The 18808-nt window shown below is 63.8% G+C and overlaps 9 protein-coding genes across 9 annotated transcripts in view; 4 read left to right on the forward strand and 5 right to left on the reverse strand.

Moving 5' to 3' along the window:
- Positions 1–399, reverse strand: part of AMSG_12089 (uncharacterized protein) — a gene marked incomplete at its 5' end in the record, with an annotated part of 1833 nt that extends 1434 nt beyond the window's left edge. The window contains one exon of the mRNA XM_013900715.1: positions 133–399. Within this exon, the coding sequence (XP_013756169.1) occupies positions 133–399 (267 nt within the window). The remainder of the gene's footprint in view (positions 1–132) is intronic.
- Positions 400–876: 477 nt separating this feature from the next.
- Positions 877–1838, forward strand: AMSG_07685 (aldo/keto reductase). The gene has a single exon (XM_013900692.1). It carries the CDS (start codon positions 955–957, stop codon positions 1792–1794), a length of 840 nt encoding a protein of 279 aa, XP_013756146.1. The 5' UTR covers positions 877–954; the 3' UTR covers positions 1795–1838.
- On the reverse strand, positions 1749–3214 carry AMSG_07686 (uncharacterized protein). Its single transcript, XM_013900693.1, has one exon. The coding sequence runs from the start codon at positions 2976–2978 to the stop codon at positions 1824–1826; it is 1155 nt and encodes a 384-aa protein (XP_013756147.1). The 5' UTR covers positions 2979–3214; the 3' UTR covers positions 1749–1823.
- A 906-nt stretch (positions 3215–4120) lies between these two features.
- On the reverse strand, positions 4121–5735 carry AMSG_07687 (calmodulin). The gene is made up of 4 exons (XM_013900694.1): positions 5489–5735; positions 5264–5272; positions 4465–4563; positions 4121–4331 (listed from the first exon to the last, which is right to left on the reverse strand). The coding sequence occupies exons 1-4, from the start codon at positions 5642–5644 to the stop codon at positions 4146–4148; spliced, it is 450 nt and encodes a 149-aa protein (XP_013756148.1). The 5' UTR covers positions 5645–5735; the 3' UTR covers positions 4121–4145.
- A 702-nt stretch (positions 5736–6437) lies between these two features.
- Positions 6438–8414, forward strand: AMSG_07688 (uncharacterized protein; the record flags this gene model as incomplete). Its single annotated transcript, XM_013900695.1, has 1 exon — positions 6438–8414. One exon carries the CDS (start codon positions 6438–6440, stop codon positions 8412–8414), a length of 1977 nt encoding a protein of 658 aa, XP_013756149.1.
- Positions 8415–8464: 50 nt separating this feature from the next.
- On the reverse strand, positions 8465–9013 carry AMSG_07689 (uncharacterized protein; the record flags this gene model as incomplete). The annotated part of the gene is made up of 1 exon (XM_013900696.1): positions 8465–9013. The coding sequence occupies one exon, from the start codon at positions 9011–9013 to the stop codon at positions 8465–8467; it is 549 nt and encodes a 182-aa protein (XP_013756150.1).
- A 753-nt stretch (positions 9014–9766) lies between these two features.
- Positions 9767–14023, forward strand: AMSG_07690 (tetratricopeptide repeat domain 18; the record flags this gene model as incomplete). The annotated part of the gene is made up of 2 exons (XM_013900697.1): positions 9767–9925; positions 10371–14023. Exons 1-2 carry the CDS (start codon positions 9829–9831, stop codon positions 14021–14023), a joined length of 3750 nt encoding a protein of 1249 aa, XP_013756151.1. The 5' UTR covers positions 9767–9828.
- A 342-nt stretch (positions 14024–14365) lies between these two features.
- Positions 14366–17005, forward strand: AMSG_07691 (uncharacterized protein; the record flags this gene model as incomplete). Its single annotated transcript, XM_013900698.1, has 1 exon — positions 14366–17005. One exon carries the CDS (start codon positions 14366–14368, stop codon positions 17003–17005), a length of 2640 nt encoding a protein of 879 aa, XP_013756152.1.
- Positions 17006–17124: 119 nt separating this feature from the next.
- On the reverse strand, positions 17125–18396 carry AMSG_07692 (major facilitator transporter; the record flags this gene model as incomplete). Its single annotated transcript, XM_013900699.1, has 1 exon — positions 17125–18396. The coding sequence occupies one exon, from the start codon at positions 18394–18396 to the stop codon at positions 17125–17127; it is 1272 nt and encodes a 423-aa protein (XP_013756153.1).
- Positions 18397–18808: the final 412 nt, after the last annotated feature.

Raw genomic sequence — 18808 nt, forward strand, 5'->3', positions numbered from 1 at the left:
TCCTCTCGGAAACCCGGACCCGACCCCGACCCCCGCCCCCCGCCCCCTCCCCTCCCCTCCCCTCCCCCCCTCCGCCCCTGCCCCCCTGTCAACCCCAGTCGGCTACGTGGTTGTCCAGCTATGTTGACAGACATCGGTTGCAGTGATGGCTGAGATGCCTTCGGCTGTCAGCATCCAGTCGACGGCAGCTTGGATGGTTGCGGCTTGGTGATCGTGGGCGAGGAGCACAAGGGCGATGTCGTGCAGGTGCACAACCTCGCCGTCTCGGTCCGCCTCTAGCTGCATCCATACCCGTGAGGTGTACGGCACAGCGATGATAGACCATGCTCCAGCAGCAGACTCAGTCGCCGGCAGCAGTTGGCTGAGCTCGTCGTCATCCCCAGCGAGGGCCAGAGCCATGATACCCTGCGGGAGTTGCAAGCCGACGACGATGGGCACCCGTGCTCGTGATCCGTCGTTGCCCTCCCTTGCATGCATGCTTGCGTTGGTCACCCACTTTCCCGCAGGTACATACGGCACATAAACCCCAAGGGTCTCCTTAAGACCCTTTGCTACGGTGGCCGCCACGACGAGCTCGGTGTCGTCACCGGCTACCACCACATGGGACGACGGAGCTAGCGTCGCACCGCAGAGTTGTGGAGATCCTCTCATAGGCTTTGCTTCGTCAGACATGAACGCAGATGGAGCAAGATGGAGAGGGGAGGGTGCAGATGTTTGGCGCGGATGATGAGAGGGTGGGAGGGGGGGGGGGGAAGGGTGTGTATGTGGGGGAGGGGGGTTGGAGGAGGGAGCGCACGCATGTCGCAAACGAAGGAAAAGAAGGAAATGGGCAAAAAGGGTCGCAGTTGTTCGGTCTCCGCCACCGGTATTCAGCACCGACATCAGTACAGCGACCAAGCAGAAGACGGAGCAGACCGAGGCTAGACCACACGACGAGGCCAGAAGCGGAACATCATGGAGAGCGGCAAGAGTGGTATGATACAGCTGAACGACGGGCATAGCATTCCTGCGGTGGGACTGGGCGTGTACCTGGTGGAGGGACAGGACGGAATCGATGCGGTGGCCCATGCACTGCGGGTCGGCTACCGGCACATCGACACGGCGCAGCTGTACGGGAATGAGGCCGAGGTGGCGGCAGGCATTGCGGCGTCTGGGGTGCCGCGGGAGGAGGTGTTTATCACCTCTAAGATCTGGAACGACAACCATGGATACGACAAGGCGACGGCGTCGGTCCGCGAGAGCCTCCGCAAGCTCAACACCGAGTACATCGACCTGATGCTCATCCACTCGCCGCTCTCCGAGCCCGAGTCCCGGAAGGAGACCTGGCGGGCGCTGATCGACCTGCAGAAGGAGGGCGTGGTTCGGTCGATTGGCGTCTCCAACTACGGCGTCCATCATCTCGACGAGCTGCTCGCGGCCTTTGACGTTGTGCCGGCAGTCAACCAGCTCGAGCTCCATCCGTACTTGCAGCGGACCGAGCTTGTTGAGTACTGCAAGAGCAAGGGCATTGTGCTGCAAGCGTACTCGCCGCTCTGCAAGGGCTTCAAGTTTGCCGATCCGGACGCGGTTGCGCTCGCCGAGCCATACGCCGAGTCGGGCAAGACGCTCGCACACTTGCTCCTCAAGTGGGGCCTGGACCAGGGCTACGTCGTCCTTCCGAAGTCGGTTACGCCGTCGCGGATCGAGGCCAACATCGATCTCTTTGATTTTGAGCTGCTTCAGGCGACCAAGGACGCGTTCGCAGCGGCCGACGAGGGCTTTGTGACGGGGTGGGACCCGACTGAGGAGCCATAAGGTACTCTGGCCTAGCATGTATTAAAACACTACATGGCGTTGTACCTCGGCGACGACGTGCTCTCGTCGGTGTCGACTGGATCGGCGCTGACAAACGTCGAGCTGACAACAATCGACGACTCGCTCCAGGTGATACGTGTGCGGGTCGGGTCGTTGGCGTCCGCCTCGACAGTGGGCACAACCACCTCCCACATCTTGCTTGGCAGGATGATTGACTGGGCGTAAGCTGCAGGGGCTCGGCCGTAGGGATCGGACAAGCGGAGAATAACCCGGTCGACGCGCCAGCGCGGATGCATGTGCATGCCGGGCATCGGTTCGATGGCCTTGATGTAGACAAGGCGGAGGGCGGTGGGAGACGGTAGGAAGGCAAAGGTGCCCGGATGGAGCATGCCGGTCGAGACCAGCTCCCATCCGCCGGTCAGCCTCTTGCGGAGCATGTGCTTGAGAGGGGAGGTGAGGGTGATGCTGCGGGTGATGTCGCACGCGCCGACGGCGTCAAAATGAGTCAGCCTGGGCGCGTAGTGGCGCAGGAGGTACAGGATCAGGGGCATCTGCTCCTGGCGGTTGCGGAGCGCCGAGACGTCGACGTCGGTCACATTCGGGCAGGCGAGGAGGGAACAGAGGAGGCCAAGAGCAGTAATCCAGGTCTGCGCAAAGTAGAGCTTAGTGACGCCAGTGCGGGCACTGGCCGGCAGCTGCGTCAGCAGATCGAGTAGCTCCCAGTCGCCCTGGTTGGGATGAGTGAGGGTGAGCGTCCGCCACAGCGAGGCGTCGCCACAAACCCGCTGCATTTGGCCGCATGTCTGCATCAGTGCAAGCCGCGACGGCTGGTCCAAGTACGAGCAGATGGCAAGCAAAAGCTCGTCCGGCAGGCTCACCAGCCACATCTCGGCCGGGTCAGCAGGCGGGAGGTCATCGAGCGGCTTGCCGAGCGCCAGAACTTTGGCCATCCGCATCGCGTCGTGGCCGGCCATGAGCGCCACGCACCCGCGCGACTTGCCGACCACCATGGCACAAGCGGGCGAAATCCACTTCTGATCCATGGTGGAGTTGGGATCGTTTGAGCGGACCACAATGACCGCAGCCGGGCCCAGCGCATCAGACTCGCCACCACCGTCGCCCGGCTCGTTGGCCAGACTCGGGTGCCAGCCCGATGGCGCGGCGAGCGAGTCCAGTAGAGCCATCAGTTCTTCATCGTTGTGAAAGCGCTTGAGGAGGACAAGACGATCAGCGATATGATGATGATCAATGACCTCATCATGCTCGCCATCAACAGAGTCCGAGACCGTCTCCCGATCCGAGTCATCGATGACAGCATGAGCGACATGGCCTTGGCCTTGAGCACCCGTAGAAGTGCTGCTGTCTCCTCGGGCAGCTCAGCAGGTCCATAAAGAATGGCTGTCGAGTCAAGTTGCCATCGGTAGAGGTTTGGTGGTGAAGTTGCGTATGCAGCCATGGCCGGCGAAGTTGGCGTGGAGTGGGGTGTGGCGGGTGTGCGTGTGCGTGTGCGTGTGCGTGTGTGGGGGGGTGACCGACATTCGGTCACAGGCACAATGACCGATGACCGATGGCCGATGACCTCCGAGGGTGGTCGGTTTAATCATGAGAGGAGGTGTACCACGAAGGGGGAGGTGATGGTGATCGAGATGGAGATGGGGGACAGCAGGCCGGGGTTGGGCTCGCCGATGGGGTTGATCAGGCCGGAAGTGAGCGGATGGGATGTGGCTTTCGTAGCAAGTGATGGTGGCGGGGTGGCCAGTAGAGACGATATACATCGTATGTGAGATTGTGGCTCGGGCCATGGGGGCAAGCCATCATTTGTCAAGTAGCTCATGATTGCGATGAGGAGGATGCAGATGGATGAGTGCGAGCAGCGGGAGGATCTGAAGCAGGCGATGCAGCAGCCGAGGCGCCAGTGGAAGCGGGATCCGAAGCGGGAGCCGTAGCAGCAGCGGCGGCGGCGGCAGCAGCAGCAGCCTCTGCCTGCTCCTTCATCTGCTGCTCGTAGTAGGGAGCGTGGTACTGCTTGAGCGGCTCGCCCCAGATGTAGACGCCCGAGACGCAGCCGAGGGCAGCGGCGAGAAGAAGACGAGAAGAGGACATAGAGGTGTGCGAGTACAGCGAGAGGAGATAAAGGGTGTGGGTGATATGTGGGTGTAATCCAGAGTGGTGCGGTAAGCGAGGTGTGCGCGTCTGTTGAGGTCCCGTCCATGGCTTGGTTGGGCGTCAACGCGTCGTCGGCCAGAGAGGGAAGAGGGGGAAGAGGAAGAGGGAGAGGAAGAGGGAGAGGAAGAGGGAGGAGAGGGAGGCCAAGCCAAAACTGGTGTTTTACAAACGTGCATGGGCTCGCTCTACCGGCTGAGCATCATGCGGACGAACTCGTCGTAGTTGATCTGGCCATCGCCGTCGATGTCAGCCTCGCGGATCATCTCGTCGACCTCCTCGTCGGTGAGCTTCTCGCCGAGGTTGGTCATGACATGACGCAGCTCAGCAGCCGAGATGTAACCGTTGCCGTCCTTGTCGAAGACGCGGAAGGCCTGTATCCCCACCCGTGCACACATACACACACACACACACACACACATCACACAGCACGATCAATGATGAGTACCACCCTCTCCCCAGCCAGCCACCCACCCACCCAAGCCACCCAGCGAGTCAGTCACGTACCTCCTTGATCTCCTCCTCGGAGTCGGTGTCCTTCATCTTGCGGGCCATCATGGTCAGGAACTCGGGAAAGTCGATGGTGCCGTTGCCATCAGCATCAACCTACGCACAACAGTCAATGGCAAGAGTCAGTCAAGTCGCCGCAGCAACACACAGGTGAGTCGTCCACTCGTGCCACACAGACCAGACACACTCCCTCCTACCGCAAGACCACAGCAGCCAGTTGTGGTTGCTGCTGCATTACCGCGAGTGGCGTGGACGCATAGGGATGGAAAGGGAGGGGGGGAAGGGGGGGGGGGGGGGAACGTGCGCACGTTACCGCTTCAAGAAAACGAACAACGAGAAAAGGGACGGAAGCGGCAATGGACCGGGGGGGGGCGGGGGCGGGGAGCAGGGGGAGCAGGGGGAGGGGGGAGCAGGGGGAGGTAGTTGGGCTCCGTCTGTCCATTGGTCGGGGGTAGGCTTTGCTTCTGCCCTATGCACCGTCTGGGGAAGGTGTCCAGGGAGGGGGGGGGGAAGGGTGCCGGTTGGTGGTCGGCGGTGGGAGTGACGACGGGAGGGAATGGGGGCGACGGCGGAGGGTTTTGGGAGACGGGCAGGGGGGGGGGGGGGGGGGGCAGCGGTGGTGGTAGCGGAGGGAAGATGGGCCCTGGTGGGGGTGGAGGAGGATATAGAGGAGGGAGGGAGGGAGTGGGAGGCTGGGTAGGGATGCAGGGGAATGAGCAGGGGGTGTAGGGGTGGCTGGTGGGAGGGCCAAAAATTCGGCTAGCTTTGTCATTCGAAGGCGCAAGCCATGACGTACCTCGTTGATCTAGGGGCGTTGGTGGGAGGGGTGGTGTGGGAGGGTGAGTGGGGGGAGGGATGGGAAAGGGGATGGGAGGGGGAAGGTGCATGTAGTGCATGGTTGTGGCTTGGTGGGGACGGCCTGGTGGGCATGGGGGAAGCAGAGTCGGCGCAGGTAGAGGCAAGGGACACAAAGCCAAGCGGGTCGGCGCCAAAGGAGCTTTGCGCGCGACCGACGACGTACCATGTCCTGGAGCTCCGCCTGGGTGGGGTTCTGACCGAGCGAGCGCATGACAGTGCCCAGCTCCTTGGTGGTGATGGTGCCATCGTTGTCCTTGTCGAACAGGCTGAAAGCCTCCTTGAACTCCTGGATCTGCTCCTCGGTAAGCTGCTCCGCCATGGTGTATGTGTGAGAGGTGTATCGCTTACTTGCCGTGCCCGTCCGTTCGTTTCCTTGGCCGAATCCCGTGTTCGGCAGAATCAAATTCAGCTGTCATTCCTTCCGCCACCGCCGCTCGCCCTCCGCCCCCTTTTTGCCACACTTTCCCCCTTTCGCGAACAAAATCAAGTCGCTTGCGAAGGAATTGATTGCCTTTTTCCGGAATAGGCAAAGCGGGGGTGCACCGACCAAATTTGGGCGGGGGAGAAAAAAAGATGAAATTTTCCGTGCCGAGGCAACGAAAGAGTCACCAAACGAATGAGCGGGGGGGGGGGGGGGGAGCGGGGGGGGGTCACACGCACACGCATACACACACACACACACACACACATATCCATATATCGACACACCCACTCACACCCGTCTTCCTGGGGGACACATGTCCAGGCAGTCGCAACAAGGCTCACTTACTTCTGGCGAAGCACTCCTTGCCTTGCTCAAGCATAATGCTTCGGAAGCACCGTTCAAACGAAGCACTCTGTCACTTGCTCGGACACCGTCTGCGCATGATGTACTTCAAAGGCGACGAGCACGTCGATCAATGAGAAGGAGAGTAGCTACGGGGACTGGCTCACTTGCTCCTAGTTCGAGTGGTGGAAGTGTACCGAGTGATGCTGTCACTGCATCGCATACTGCTCATGATCATTCTCTGGCTGATGGTGGTGACCATGACCGACAAGATGGTGCTGGTCATCACGCCGTTGTGCCTGGCGAGACGGTGACGGGGCGGGCCATCTTTCCCTCCCACGAGACCATGCGGTCGATGTCACTCAACACGCTGTCGGTGCCGGCGGTAGAAGAGGGGTTCGGAAGCGCGAGCTCGATGGGCTCGACCCCGCCGATGTTCTCGGCACGGTCAACGTCGCGGTCGCCGGTCTCGGTCTCGGTAGCAACGGCAAGAGGGAGCACAACAACAGAGTCGGCGTCGCGGTCGCCACAGCCGCGACGTGCCAAGCACCGGCGGACCAAGCAGGCGGGCAAGGTCGAGGGCGAGACGTCGCGGTCGCGGTCGCGGTCGCGGTCGCGGTCACCACTCCCTGTCTTCTCGTCGTCGCTGAGACTGACGGGGCTCAACCGGTCGCACTCGCCGCTGTCGCCGCTGATGGCTGGGGCGGGGCCGAGCCGCGGGCGGTCGCTGTCTGAGCGGGTCGGGTCGTCGCAGCCGGCTGGGCGGGCGCGGTCGGGATCGACCCCGACGCCAACAGTAGGCGGCGGGGCCGGGCGGAGCGGGTCAGTGAGCGGCTCAAGTACTGCCGACTCTGGCCTCTGCTTTTCGCCGTCGGAATCGTCAGCGTTCTCGAGCGCGTTTTCGTCGGCCAAGGACGAGCTGGCGACGATCGGATCGGACGCGGTCTCGTCGGCCGCAACTGAGGAGTGGGCGGACGCATTGAGTGGGACTGAAGAGCCGGCGAGCTCCGATTGGGGCGGGAGCGCGGCAACAGACAGCCGGTCTGCGGCGTCGACGGTGTGCGAGCGTGGCGGTAGCAGAGGCGATCCTGTGACCAACGCATGGTCGCGGCACGAGGCGCGGCGGAGCGCGGTGCGGGCGGCACGCGAGGCCGACGCGGCGGCGGCGGCATTGGAGCGCGCCCGCAAGCCGCAGGCCAAGCCCAAGGCCTCATCGCTCAAGCTCAACGCGCTGCGGAAGAAGCTGCGGCTGCAGTCGCTCAAGGGCCCGGGCAAGCGTGCCGGAGGGAACAGGCGGCAGAACCTCTCGGTTGACATGCGGATGGGCGACGACGAACTAGAGCTGTTCGACACGCTGGCGCCGCTCGCGCCGCTCTCGACCTCGGGCCCGTCGTTTACCGCATCGAGCGGAGCCGGCGGCGAGGTGGTGCGGCGGCTGACGCCGACCGGCGGCAGCGTTGGCGGGGGCAGTGGGCAGGGCGCATCGCAGGCTAGCGTAGCGGGTCGAGCGGCCACGGCCACGACCGGCGGTACCATGTCGTCAACCAAGTCCAAGGCGCCGACGCCGCTGACCTCGCTGTTTGAGGTGGCGCAGGCGGCGCAGGCAGTGTCAGGAGGATCGGGCGGGTCGGCCGAGCTCTCGCCGGGGAGGGCGGGGTTGACGAGCTCGACGAGCTCAGAGCGACTGCGGATGCGGGCGCCGGCGCCGCTGGTGGTGCCCGGCGGGAGCGAGAGCGCAGACGGAAGCGTGGTGGCGCTCTCGAGCGGGATGGGCTCCGGCGGGCTGCAGCGGCTGGAAGAGAAGCTTGCGGCGCAGGATGAGGTGCTGCGTCAGCTGGCAGCGGCGGTGACGCAGCTGACGGAAGAGACGAGCGCGTCGCGGTCGAGCTTGCGCAAGCGATTCGCGGCGGTATCGTCGCGGATTGAGCGATCGGAAAAGCTGACGCAGAAGCTCTCGCGCGACCTGCAGATGCAGATTGACCATTCCGAGTCTGTTGTCTACTCATACTCGAACAAGCTGCGGCGTGTGGAGCAGGCGCTGATGGGGCGGGCGTCAAAGAACTCGACGATTGCCGACGCGCTCATCTCGTGGCTCATCTCTGTTGTTTTTATCCTCCTCTGGGTCGTCCGGCTCGTGTACCGGGTGCTGACCTGTTCATGGTGCCGCGGCAAGGGCGGTCCGCGCTGGGACTTGTACGATTCTCACGAGGCCGTGGGCGGCGACGACGACGGGGTGGGAGGAGGCGGCGAGAGTGACGATGGCGGCGGCGGTGTCGGCGGCGGTGGGTACTCTGCCGAGTTGGAGGAGGTAGAGCTCATGTAGATTGCAGTGAAGAAAGTGCAGAATGTGTGGACAATCACGAACAAGAGCATTTAGTTGGTCTTGGATGCCGGCTTGCGCGGAGGGCGCGGGCAGAGGAGCTTGGAAAGGATGAGATAGCCCCAGTAGAGGTTGAGAGCGCGGGAGAGGACAAGAAGCACGATCTCTGTCCAGAGGGCGTAGTAGCGGTACGGCGGCTGGAGGGCGCGCTCCGTGGCGGGATCAAGGAGGAAGGGAATAACAGTAGAGGTGATGCACGTTCCGCCGATGATGCGCGAGAGGAAAAAGGTGAGGGCAAAGAGGTTGGAGAAGACAGTGTGAAGAGCCGGCGATGCGCGCCAAAAGTAGCGGGCGTTGAGAAAGACGGTGGAGAGCTCTTCGATGAGGAAGAGAAAGTGATATGGAGTGGTGACGCCGGCGATGAGACCGATGGCAAAGCCGCCACCGATGACCAGATGGTGAATGACCGACTCGAGAGCCCAGACGTCCGAGTTGGTCATCATGACCACCATGTCCGAGACAAAGTAACCGACGGAAAAAGCGACAGCAAAGGGAGCGACCCAGTCGCCGTCTTCAACCACACCTTGAATGAGCCGATCCATAGAAAACATGTCCAAAGAGCAACTTGAAATCCACCAGATCAAGCCCGCCAGGCCGACCAGAGCATGGACGTTGGAAGCCACCCGCGAACGAAAGGGAGCAGACTTTGAGTCTGTCGTCGGCCACAAGGAGAAGACGCCAAAGTGGAGCACAGCCGAAGTACCCACCATCGCACAGAGCTGGTTCAGTACTTCAGCCTGTCTCGTATACTCGAAGAGGTACATGTTTGAGCCGAAAGTCAAGTCTGTCGTACAATGCCTATGGAGAGTGGTCGTAGCGCAGAGCGGAGTGGGGGCGCGGTGGACAGCGGGAATTTGCGGCGGAGAGGGAAGTGCGCCTGATACAGGGGCGATGGGGGAGGGGGGGGGGGGGGGGGGTTTGGATAGAGAGTAAGGGGGACAGAGTGGGTGGATGTGGTACAGTTGGCACTCGATCGATCGAGCGAGCGATGGAGCAGGCAAGAGGGCGCTCGATCAAGCGGGCGAGTGAGCGAGTGGGCGAGTGGGCGAGTGGGCGGGAGAGCGGGCGAGTGAGCGAGTGGGCGAGTGGGCGAGCGGGCGGGGGCGAGCGGGCGGTTAGTGGGCGGGCAGCGAGCCAACGGCAGCCAACCACCACCACCACCACCACCACCACCACCACCACCACCACCACCACCACCACCACCACCACACTCATTACAGGTTACTTGTAGTTGACCTGCCCCTCCTTAGGCCCCAGCACCTCGACCAGCCAAGCCAAGCCAAGCCCAGGACAGGACAGGACAGGACAGGACAGGACAGCCCAGCAAGACCAGCAAGCAGAAGGAGCACCCACCACCATGCGCCACAAGAAGCGCAAGAAGCGCAAGTCACCCGACCCACATGTGGTGGACCAGGAAGTGGCTGCTGATGACGACACATACAGGGTCGACCTTAGTACGTGTGACTTGTGACTGTAGGGGGAGGGCGGGGGGGGGAGGGGGGAGGGGGAGGAGGAGGAAAGGGCGCCAACCGAGGGGAGGGGGTTCGGCGGGTTAAGGCCATTGATCCGGCTACTGCTGCGGATGCTTGAAGCTATCGGTTCGGCGGGTTAAGGCCATTGATCCGGCTACTGCTGCGGATGCTTGAAGCTATCGGTTCGGCGGGTTAAGGCCATTGATCCGGCTACTGCTGCGGATGCTTGAAGCTATCGGTTCGGCGGGTTAAGGCCATTGATCCGGCTACTGCTGCTGACTGCGCCTGCTGCTGCTGCTGCTGCGCCTGCCTTCTCCTACTGCGCCTACTGTACCTGCTTCTCTTGCTACGCCTGCTACACCTGCTTCCCCTGCATCATTCCGATCCTCACTCACTCACTACTGGGACTCTGTTTTCTGTTCCGTAGCCATCACGGTGACCCAGGCACACAACCTCAAGAAGCTGCCGTCGCCGCTGTCGGCAGCAGCGGCTGCCAAGGGCTCGTCGGCCAAGGTCGGCTCGTTTGTCAAGTACACTCGGTTTCCGGGCTTACCCGAGGCCGGAACCGAGATGGTCTCGCAGGCCGTGTACGATGGCGTGTATCACCTGACGACGACGTTCACACACGTGGCGGTCACCGAGGAGCTGCTCAACGCGCTTGTGGCCGAGCCGCTCGAGTTTGAGGTTGTCGAGACGCTCAAGAAGCACAAGTCGCCGGTCGGCGCCGCCCGCCTCGACCTCGAGCCGCTTCTCCGCGGCGAGACAAGCCTCGCGACAGTGCTGCCGCTGGCGCTGGCCTCGGCACCATCCGGCGATCTCACGCCACACAAGGGCTCGCGCGCCGCGCTCCTCGCCGACTCGCCGACCTTTACCATCGGCGGGTACGATGATGATGAGAACGCGTACGACGACGGCGGCTCACCCGGAATGCGCGGCGGCGACGCCGACGATCCCGAGGTCGACAACATTCTTGGCGGCCGCCCAGGCCTCTCGGTCTCGGTCGCAGTCTCAGCGCCGCTCGTCGCGCCGGGCGAGTGGGAGGCCGCGCGCGTGGCCCAGGTCGCGGCTCCCGGCGTCTACGCCCTTCCGCCCGGCTGCATGCTCCCTTCGCCGGACGTCTACCGCTACGCCCTGGCGGTGACGCTGCCGTCGGGAGAGCGCATCCCGCAGCTCGTCATGCTTCCCGACTGCGAGGTTGTGGTCCCCGCCAGCGACAACGGCTCAGTCGACGGCTCGGACGCGCCGTCGTTCGAGTCGCTCGACTCGACCGGGCGCGTCCTGTCCAAAGCCTCGCTCCCGGGCGTCCTGCTCCCAGAGGAGCAGGCGGCGGTCGATGAGGCGGCACGCTACAAGCACGCCGAGCACGCCGAGCCGTACATCGACTTTTCAGTCCTCTCGCAGCGGATCTTCCTCGTTCCAGCCGCCGCCTCCAAGCTCCTCGCCCTCGCCAAGCACAACATCCCACTCAAGCTCGAGCTCCGCCGGACGCTGGCGCCGGTCCACGCGTCGGCTGGCGTCGTCGACCCGAACGAGGCTCGCTACGCCGCCGAGGCCTTTCTCTCGCTCGCGCCTCTGCTCGAGCCTGGCACAACCCGGCTCCTCGCGCGGGTCCCGCTTGAGCGCCCGCAGGAGCCTTCTGAGGAGGAAGCCGCCACCGCCGCCGCCGCCGCTGCTGCCGAAGCCGCTCCGTCGTCCAAGTCGGCGCGCCACACCCGCGGTGAGCGCGGCTCGCGGGCCAAGGGCTCCAAGAAGCGCGAGCGCGAGGCCAAGAACGCGCTGGAGCTCGTGGCCGAAGACTCAACCGCACCGTGGCCGTGGACAGCATCGGGTGGCTACGTCAAGATAGAGCTCCAGCTCTCGGCGCCGCTCGTCCCACGCCCGCCGACGCCCAAACCGGTGTACTCGGTCCGCGACTTTGTGCCGGCACGGCCGGCGCCAGCGCTTCCGGCACGGCCGCTCCTCACCGCACCCGAGGAGTTCAAAGCCGAGATTGAGGCCGCGACCGACGCACTCGTCGAGACCTATCGAAAGCTCTACGGCGAGCAGCTGCTCAACGGCGAGTTCTCCAACGCACCCGAGGCCGTCGAGGAGCGCAAGGCGCGGTTCATCTACGAGCTCAACTCGAACGGCGCATACTTTGGGCTCAAGGAGCAGCTCAAGGCTCCAGTTGTTCGCATCGTCCGCGAAAAGTTCCAGCGGACGTCGCCGTTTGCGTCCAAGGCTGAGACGCAGACCTTCCTCAACGATCTGTACATGTACCTCATCGACCGCATGCATGAGGCGCTCAATGGAGTCTTTTCGTCAGTCCACGAGATCCCCATCCCGACCACCGTCGAAGACACGTCTACACTCAAGCGCTACGCCGCCGAGGCCGAGATCAACGGCGCATACGAGCTCGCCGCCCGCCACTACCAGGAGCGCATCGCGCGGGCCTCGCAGAACGTCGAGTTCTGGTACGACTACGGCGTCTTTTGCCTCCGGGTCAACGACACGTACAAGGCCGACGAGTGCTTCCGTGAAGCCATCTCGCTCGACGACAAGCACATCCCGTCACTTAAGGTCTACGGCATGCTCTGCGCCACCCTTGACAAGTTTGCTGAAGCCCGGACCATGGTCGAGGCCGCTGCCGCCGAAGCCGGCAACGACCCAGTCGTGCTCGGCATGTTTGCTCTTGTCGTCGCCCTCGACGATGGCGACAAGGGTGAGGAGATGTGGGCTGCCGCCGAGGCCGCCTACACCGCCGCTGCCACCGCGCCCGAGCCCGCTGCCGCCGCCGCTGCCGCCACCGCCGACGACGAGTTTGACGAGCGGTCTGAGCCCGAGAGCGAGCTGGGCTCGGCCGGGTCGGCCATCGACGAGACGCCGCAATCCACGCTCGCCATCACCATTGCCCGCGAGCTGCTTGGCGTCCATTTGCCAGCGATGGCCGAGCGTGCCATTGCCCGCGAGGTGCTCGATGCCGGCATGCGGGCGGCATCGCCCGACGCCGCCGCCGCCGGCGAGCTGGGTGACGCCGGCGAGTCTGAGCTCGACGGTGAGCCGTCGTCGGCGGCGGTGACGCCGCGGGCTGGGCCGGGCTCTGCCGCCGGGGGGGACGACGATGGCGAGGCGCCCGAGGTGCTCCCCGAGTCTGTCGACGTCCTCCTCTGCCGGGCGGAGCAGTTTATGCAAGAGGCGGCATACGAGGACGCGAGCGAGGCGCTGACGCGGCTCTTCCTCATGGCAAACGAGCTCGACTCGGAGCGCGGCATGCGGCTCCACGCACTCTGGGGTCATCTCAAGCTCGTCCTGCAGGACTTTGAGGCCGCCGAGAGCGCGTACGAAAAGTCGCTGGCGCTGACGCAGGACGACGCGGCCGAGGCGACCGACTCGGAGGCTGCGGTCCGCGAGCTGCTCGCCGTCTACCTCCGGCTCGGTTCGCTGTACGTGACCAAGGCCAAGTTCTCGGATGCCAAGTACGTGTATCTCAAGGCGTGTCAGCTCTCGCCATCGGCGTTTACCTGGCTCGGTGTCGGCGTCTCGTGCTACCGGCTCGGCGAGCTCGACCAGGCCGAAGACGCGCTCTCAGAGGCCAACATCCTCAACAACTTTGATGCCGATGTCTGGGGCTACCTCACCCTTGTCTGTCTCAAGACCGAGCGCGTGACTGAGGGTGACCAGGCGTTCATGCAGGCGCTCAAGCTCGACCTCGCCAACGGGGCCCTCCTTACCGAGATTGGTGAGGCCTACTTTGAGGTTGGGCGCTATGCCGACGCCGAACAGTGCTTGCGCCGGTCGATCGAGCTCGAGGAGGCCCCACACGCCCACCGCATCCTCGCCCAGGTCCTCAACGCCCAGGGTCAGAAGGAGGGCGCCGTCGCCGAGTACATGATGGTCCTCGCGTCTTCGTTTGACGAGGAGGACGTCAAGGCCTCGCGCGCAGGCCTTGTCGACATTCTGATGCGTCTCGGCAGGGTCGAGCAGGCCCAATTCTACCTTGACGAGATCGAGCGCGAGCACGCCGAGGCTGCCGCCGTCAAGGAGGCTGAAGTCGAGGCTGCCGCCCGCGAGAAGCGTCTTCTCCAGAGCGAGTTTGAGTAAAACGACGCCATACGGCCCACGGCCCACGGCCCACGGCCCATCACATGTTGTCGGGCATGGCCATCCCTCATCGCATCAGATCCCCATCGTTAGGATCAAACCAAGTAAGTGGCGGAGGGTGGCGGAGAGTGACGAGGTTGACGAGTCCACGCAGCGAGTGGCGGAGGCGGAGGAGCGACACCACTTGTCGCACACGAGAGTGAGAGAGACCGTGTGCCACAGTCGGGCGAGGAGGGAGAGACGATGGAAGCTGTGAGTGCGGCAGTTGTGTTGAGACAAGAGACAGGAGATGCTGTTGCTATTCCAAGTACCACTGACCCTACCGTCGTCCGTCTCTTGCCTATGTTTGCCTTTGCCTATGACTCTGGTCGACCTGAGCTGACTGAGCTCATGCCGACGAGACTGACTGACGGCAATGACGATGGTGGCCACAATGGCAACGATGGCGGCAATGACGATGGCGGCAATGACGATGGCGGCAATGACGATGGCGGCAATGACAATGGCGGCAATGGCGGCAATGACGATGGCGGCAATGACAATGGCGGCAACGATGGCGACAACAATGATCGTTGCGGTCGTCAGCTTCGTCGGCTTGGCCAGCGGGCGGCTACAGTGGATGATCTGGTGGGGAAAGGGTGGAAAGGCTTTGGTCGGACGCCGCAGATGCTGGAAAGAGAGCATCTGTATGTGCTTACCTCAGAGACCGGATCTCGGCTGCATGTGCTGTTTCGCAAGCTCGATAGCAACTCCATCCTCGCCCTCCTTTCACCGCATCGCATGTACCGGATGCTGGAGCAGGTGGCAGACTTTGGATGCGAGGTCTACGCCCGCGGCGGAGAGGATGCGCTTCTGGCGGCAATGGCAGCGGTCGTCGGCGCGCTCCCTGTTCCCCCGACACAGACCACTGTCGGGCTCACGGTTACTACTCGGGTTGGATGCGAGCTCGCGCTCACTGTCGACTGCTGCGACGAGACCCGGCTCGGCCCGCTTCTCGCCGCGCTCGCTCCCTGCGACGTGGTCCATCTAGTGACCTGCATCCTCACGGAGACACCGATTGTGTTCACAGCTAGCTCGATGGCGCTGCTGCCGGCGGTCTCTGAGGCGCTGCTCTCGCTGGTGGCGCCGCTGGCGTGGCCGTTTGTCTACATTCCCATTCTCCCGCCAGACCTCCTCGACTGCGTTGAGGCGCCGACCCAGTTCATCCTTGGCGTCCTTGACTCGGCGCTTGCTCACAAGATCGCCGCCGAGGGCGTGGTCCTCGATCCGTCGATTGTTGTTGTCGACCTTGCACACGGCCGGCTCAGAGCCCGCCAGCCGACCCGCTACTGCGGTCTCGCGAGCAAGAGGGCGGCGGGCCTTGTGGCCCACCTCCGCGACGCAGGCCTCCCGCGGTCGATCGCCGACGATCACGCCATCCGTGCCGTCTTCCACGACGAGCTCGTCGACATCCTCAACGGCTACCGTGACCACTACGTGACTGACACGAGCGGGAGCGGGAGCGACGACGGCAACGAGCTGGTGTATGACTTTCAAGGTTTTGTCACCTCGCGCGCGCCTCGCGACCGCGGCTTTGCACACGCACTCACCAACACCCAGATGTTTTACCAGTTTGTGGCCGATCGCGAGGCAGTCGATGAGGTCAACGCGCCGCTTGCACCGCTTCGACTTGACTTGCATGTCGCTGCCGGGTGCGGCGGCGATGCTGGCCGCGACGCTGCGCGCCGCGCGCTCGTCTCCAGCCTCGCAACTTATACCGTGCCGCAGGCCCAGCTCCTTTCGCACCTCGCTGTGCTGAGCCTCGAGGTCTCTGAGGCGCACGATACCTCGCTTGTGACGCCCATCCTTTCCAAGCTTGAGCAGCTCGCCGCCGACGTGCCGGCGCTCCTTGCCAGCGGACACGGATACACGGCCGCGAGCGTGCTTGCGCCCCTCTACGCTGAGCTCAACGACAGTCGCGCGAGCGAGCTCGACGTCTCAGCATCGTCCGCAGGTGGGCTCGGCCTCGCTGGGCCGAGTACCACAACGTCGCCAGTGTCGTCGGTAGCAATGACGCTCTCCACGTCCAACGGGCTCAAGCACGTGCTCAACATCCGCGGGGTTGCGGCGGCGGCGGCGGCTGTGGCGCTGGCGACTCACCGCCACGAGATTGACGGCGATGCCCACAGCGGCACGGCCGGGCTCGACGACTCGCTCGAGGCGCTGCCACCCATGCCAGAGCATGGAACGCCTGTCGCACTCGCGGCGTCACTAGTCCGACTGCTCATCGGCATGTTCAAGGGCGTTTGCACGCCCGAGCCAAGCACCGGGCGGCTGACGCTGACGTCGGCGCGGCTGGTCTCGCGAAGCTCGGGTGTAGCCAAGTCCGGCTCTTATACCCGAGTCTGCCAGCTCACCGGCAAGCTTGTCATGATTGCCGACGACGAGCTTGTTGCGCTGAGCCACGACGAGCGTGCGGTCTTCTTCCTCAACCTCCACAACGCGCTCGCCATGCACGCCTGCATCGCATTGCGAGCGCCGACGTCGTCGGCCGCGCGGGCAGCGTGGTCCAAGGCCGCGTACCTCGTCGGCTCGCAAGTCTTTAACCTGCTCGAGCTCGAGCACGCCGTCCTCCGTAACGCATCGGCGCTGCCCTCGGTCCTCGGCGTCCCCTTTCTCCCGTGCCCCAAGTTCAAAGCCGGGGACGCCCGCGCTGCGTTTGCGCTCTCGGCTCCGGTCCGCTTTCTCGACTTTGGCCTCGCTGCAGCCACGCGATCGTCGGCTCCGGTGAGAGTCTTTGACGTGCCCAGCTACCGCAAGGCTCTCCGCGCAGCCTTTGACGCCGAGCTTGCTGCCACGGCTCCAGTCCTCCCGCGAGTCCTCCAGTGGTACGGCCCCGACTACCACGGCGAAGATATCCTTTCCGGGCGGCTAGGCTGGGCCCGATACGACTGGAGCTTTGGCTTTTGCTTCGAGTCTGATCTGTGGTCCGCTGCCCCGTAGTTGACGTAGCCCGAGTCGACGTGTCTGTTGAGGGCTGGCGCGGGCGATGCTCGCGTCTGTGCCGGTGGAAGCAGCCGCTGCAGCAGAGCTCGCCAGACGGCGCAGTGCTTTGCGCGAGCTTAGCTTCTGTTTACGTAGCCAAAGGCGATGCTGGCGCCTACCAAGCCGACGACGACGGCGAGAGCAACAAACGACCACTCGAGGCCGACGGCATCGGCGACCGACGAGACCGAGAGAGCACCGACGGCGAGGCCAAAGTCGCGAATGGCGCGGTAGATGCCGAGAGATGAGCCGCGCCAGGCCGGCTCGACTTCGTCAGCAGCCGCGGCTTGCATGGTCGGATAGATTGAGGCGGTGCCGATGCCGAGCAGGACCATGGAGAGCGACCAGAGGATGATCCGGAGCGGGAGCCAGGGGGTGAGGTCGGGGGTGGCCACAAAGAGCAGGATGGCGACGGTGTTGGCGGCCATGCCGCCAGTGAGAAAGAGCTTGCGGCCGTAGGTGTCGGAGAGCGAGCCGAAAGCGAGCTGCGACAAGCCCCACGCTCCGGTGTAGAGGCCAATGATGAGGCCGGTGGCGGCCAGCGAGAGACCGTGGCGGGTCTCGAGGAACTCGGGGGCGAGGCCCCAGATGACGGCATCCTGGCCCTTGCTCACCAGCCCGCAGACAGCCACCAGGATGAAGTTACGGTTGGTGGCGAGGCCGAGAATGGCACGGGTGACGGTCGGCGAGGAGGCGATAGCGCTGGCGTTGGCGTTGGCGTTGGCGTTGGCGTGCGAGACGGGAATGAGCCCGGTCTCGGCCGAGGTAGCGGGATCGATGGAGCCCATCTCGGCCAGGGGCACCTCCTCGACAAAGCCAGCATCATGAGCAGCATCTAGAGTTGCGCCTGTGGCGGCGGCCTGCTGAGCAGCGACTAGATCCATGGTGTCTGTGACAAGGAACGAAGCCGCGAGGCCGATGGCACCGACGAGAGCGCCGATGAGAAAGGGGATGGGCCGATAACCGTAGGCGTCAGCAAGCGCAGCGGCAGCGATAGAGACTGTAGCAACCGACGAGTAAATGGTACACTCCGAGATGCCAACAGCAGTACCTTTTGCGGAGAGACCAAAGACATCGACCATCATAAAGATGAGGGAAGAGCCAATGAGGCCCTGAGAGACGCCAAAGAGAACGTTGACGACGACGACGAGCGACCACGATTGAGCGAAGAGAACGACGATGGGAACAGGAAGACCAAGGATCATACCTGCAATGAGAGTCACACGTCGACCATACCAATCAGCAAGTGGACCAACAATGAGATTGGTTGCAGCCTTTGCGCAGCCAAAGGAAATGATGAACATGACCTTGCCCTTGTAGCTCTCCTCACCCCACACAGCCGATGCCATGAGAGGGAGCAGACTCCGTTCCAGTCCCAGCACTCCGCCCATCACCACAAGTCCCACAAGTAGTGGCGTCAGTCGCCTCCACCGCATTTGGTAGAAATCCCATGCTGCCGTCACCCTTCTCCGAAGGTCCATCCCTTTGTGTGTGTGTGGGGGGGGGGGGGGGGGGTGGGGGGAGGGGTGGTGGTGGTGCTGTGGCGGAGGGAGGATCGGGGAGGGAGAGGAGGGAGAGGGGGGATCCGATGGGGGTGATAGAGGGGGTGATCCGATGAGGTCAAGAGATGATAGAGGTGATAGAGGAGGGGGGAGGGAGTGGTGGGGGGGAGGGGGGAGGACGGGGGGCGAGGGGACGAGGGGACGAGTCGGTCAACGACGACGACGACCACCACCAACCACCACCACCACCACCACCACC

This window comes from Thecamonas trahens, assembly GCF_000142905.1.
Source record: "Thecamonas trahens ATCC 50062 unplaced genomic scaffold supercont1.35, whole genome shotgun sequence".
NCBI lineage: Eukaryota > Apusomonadida > Apusomonadidae > Thecamonas > Thecamonas trahens.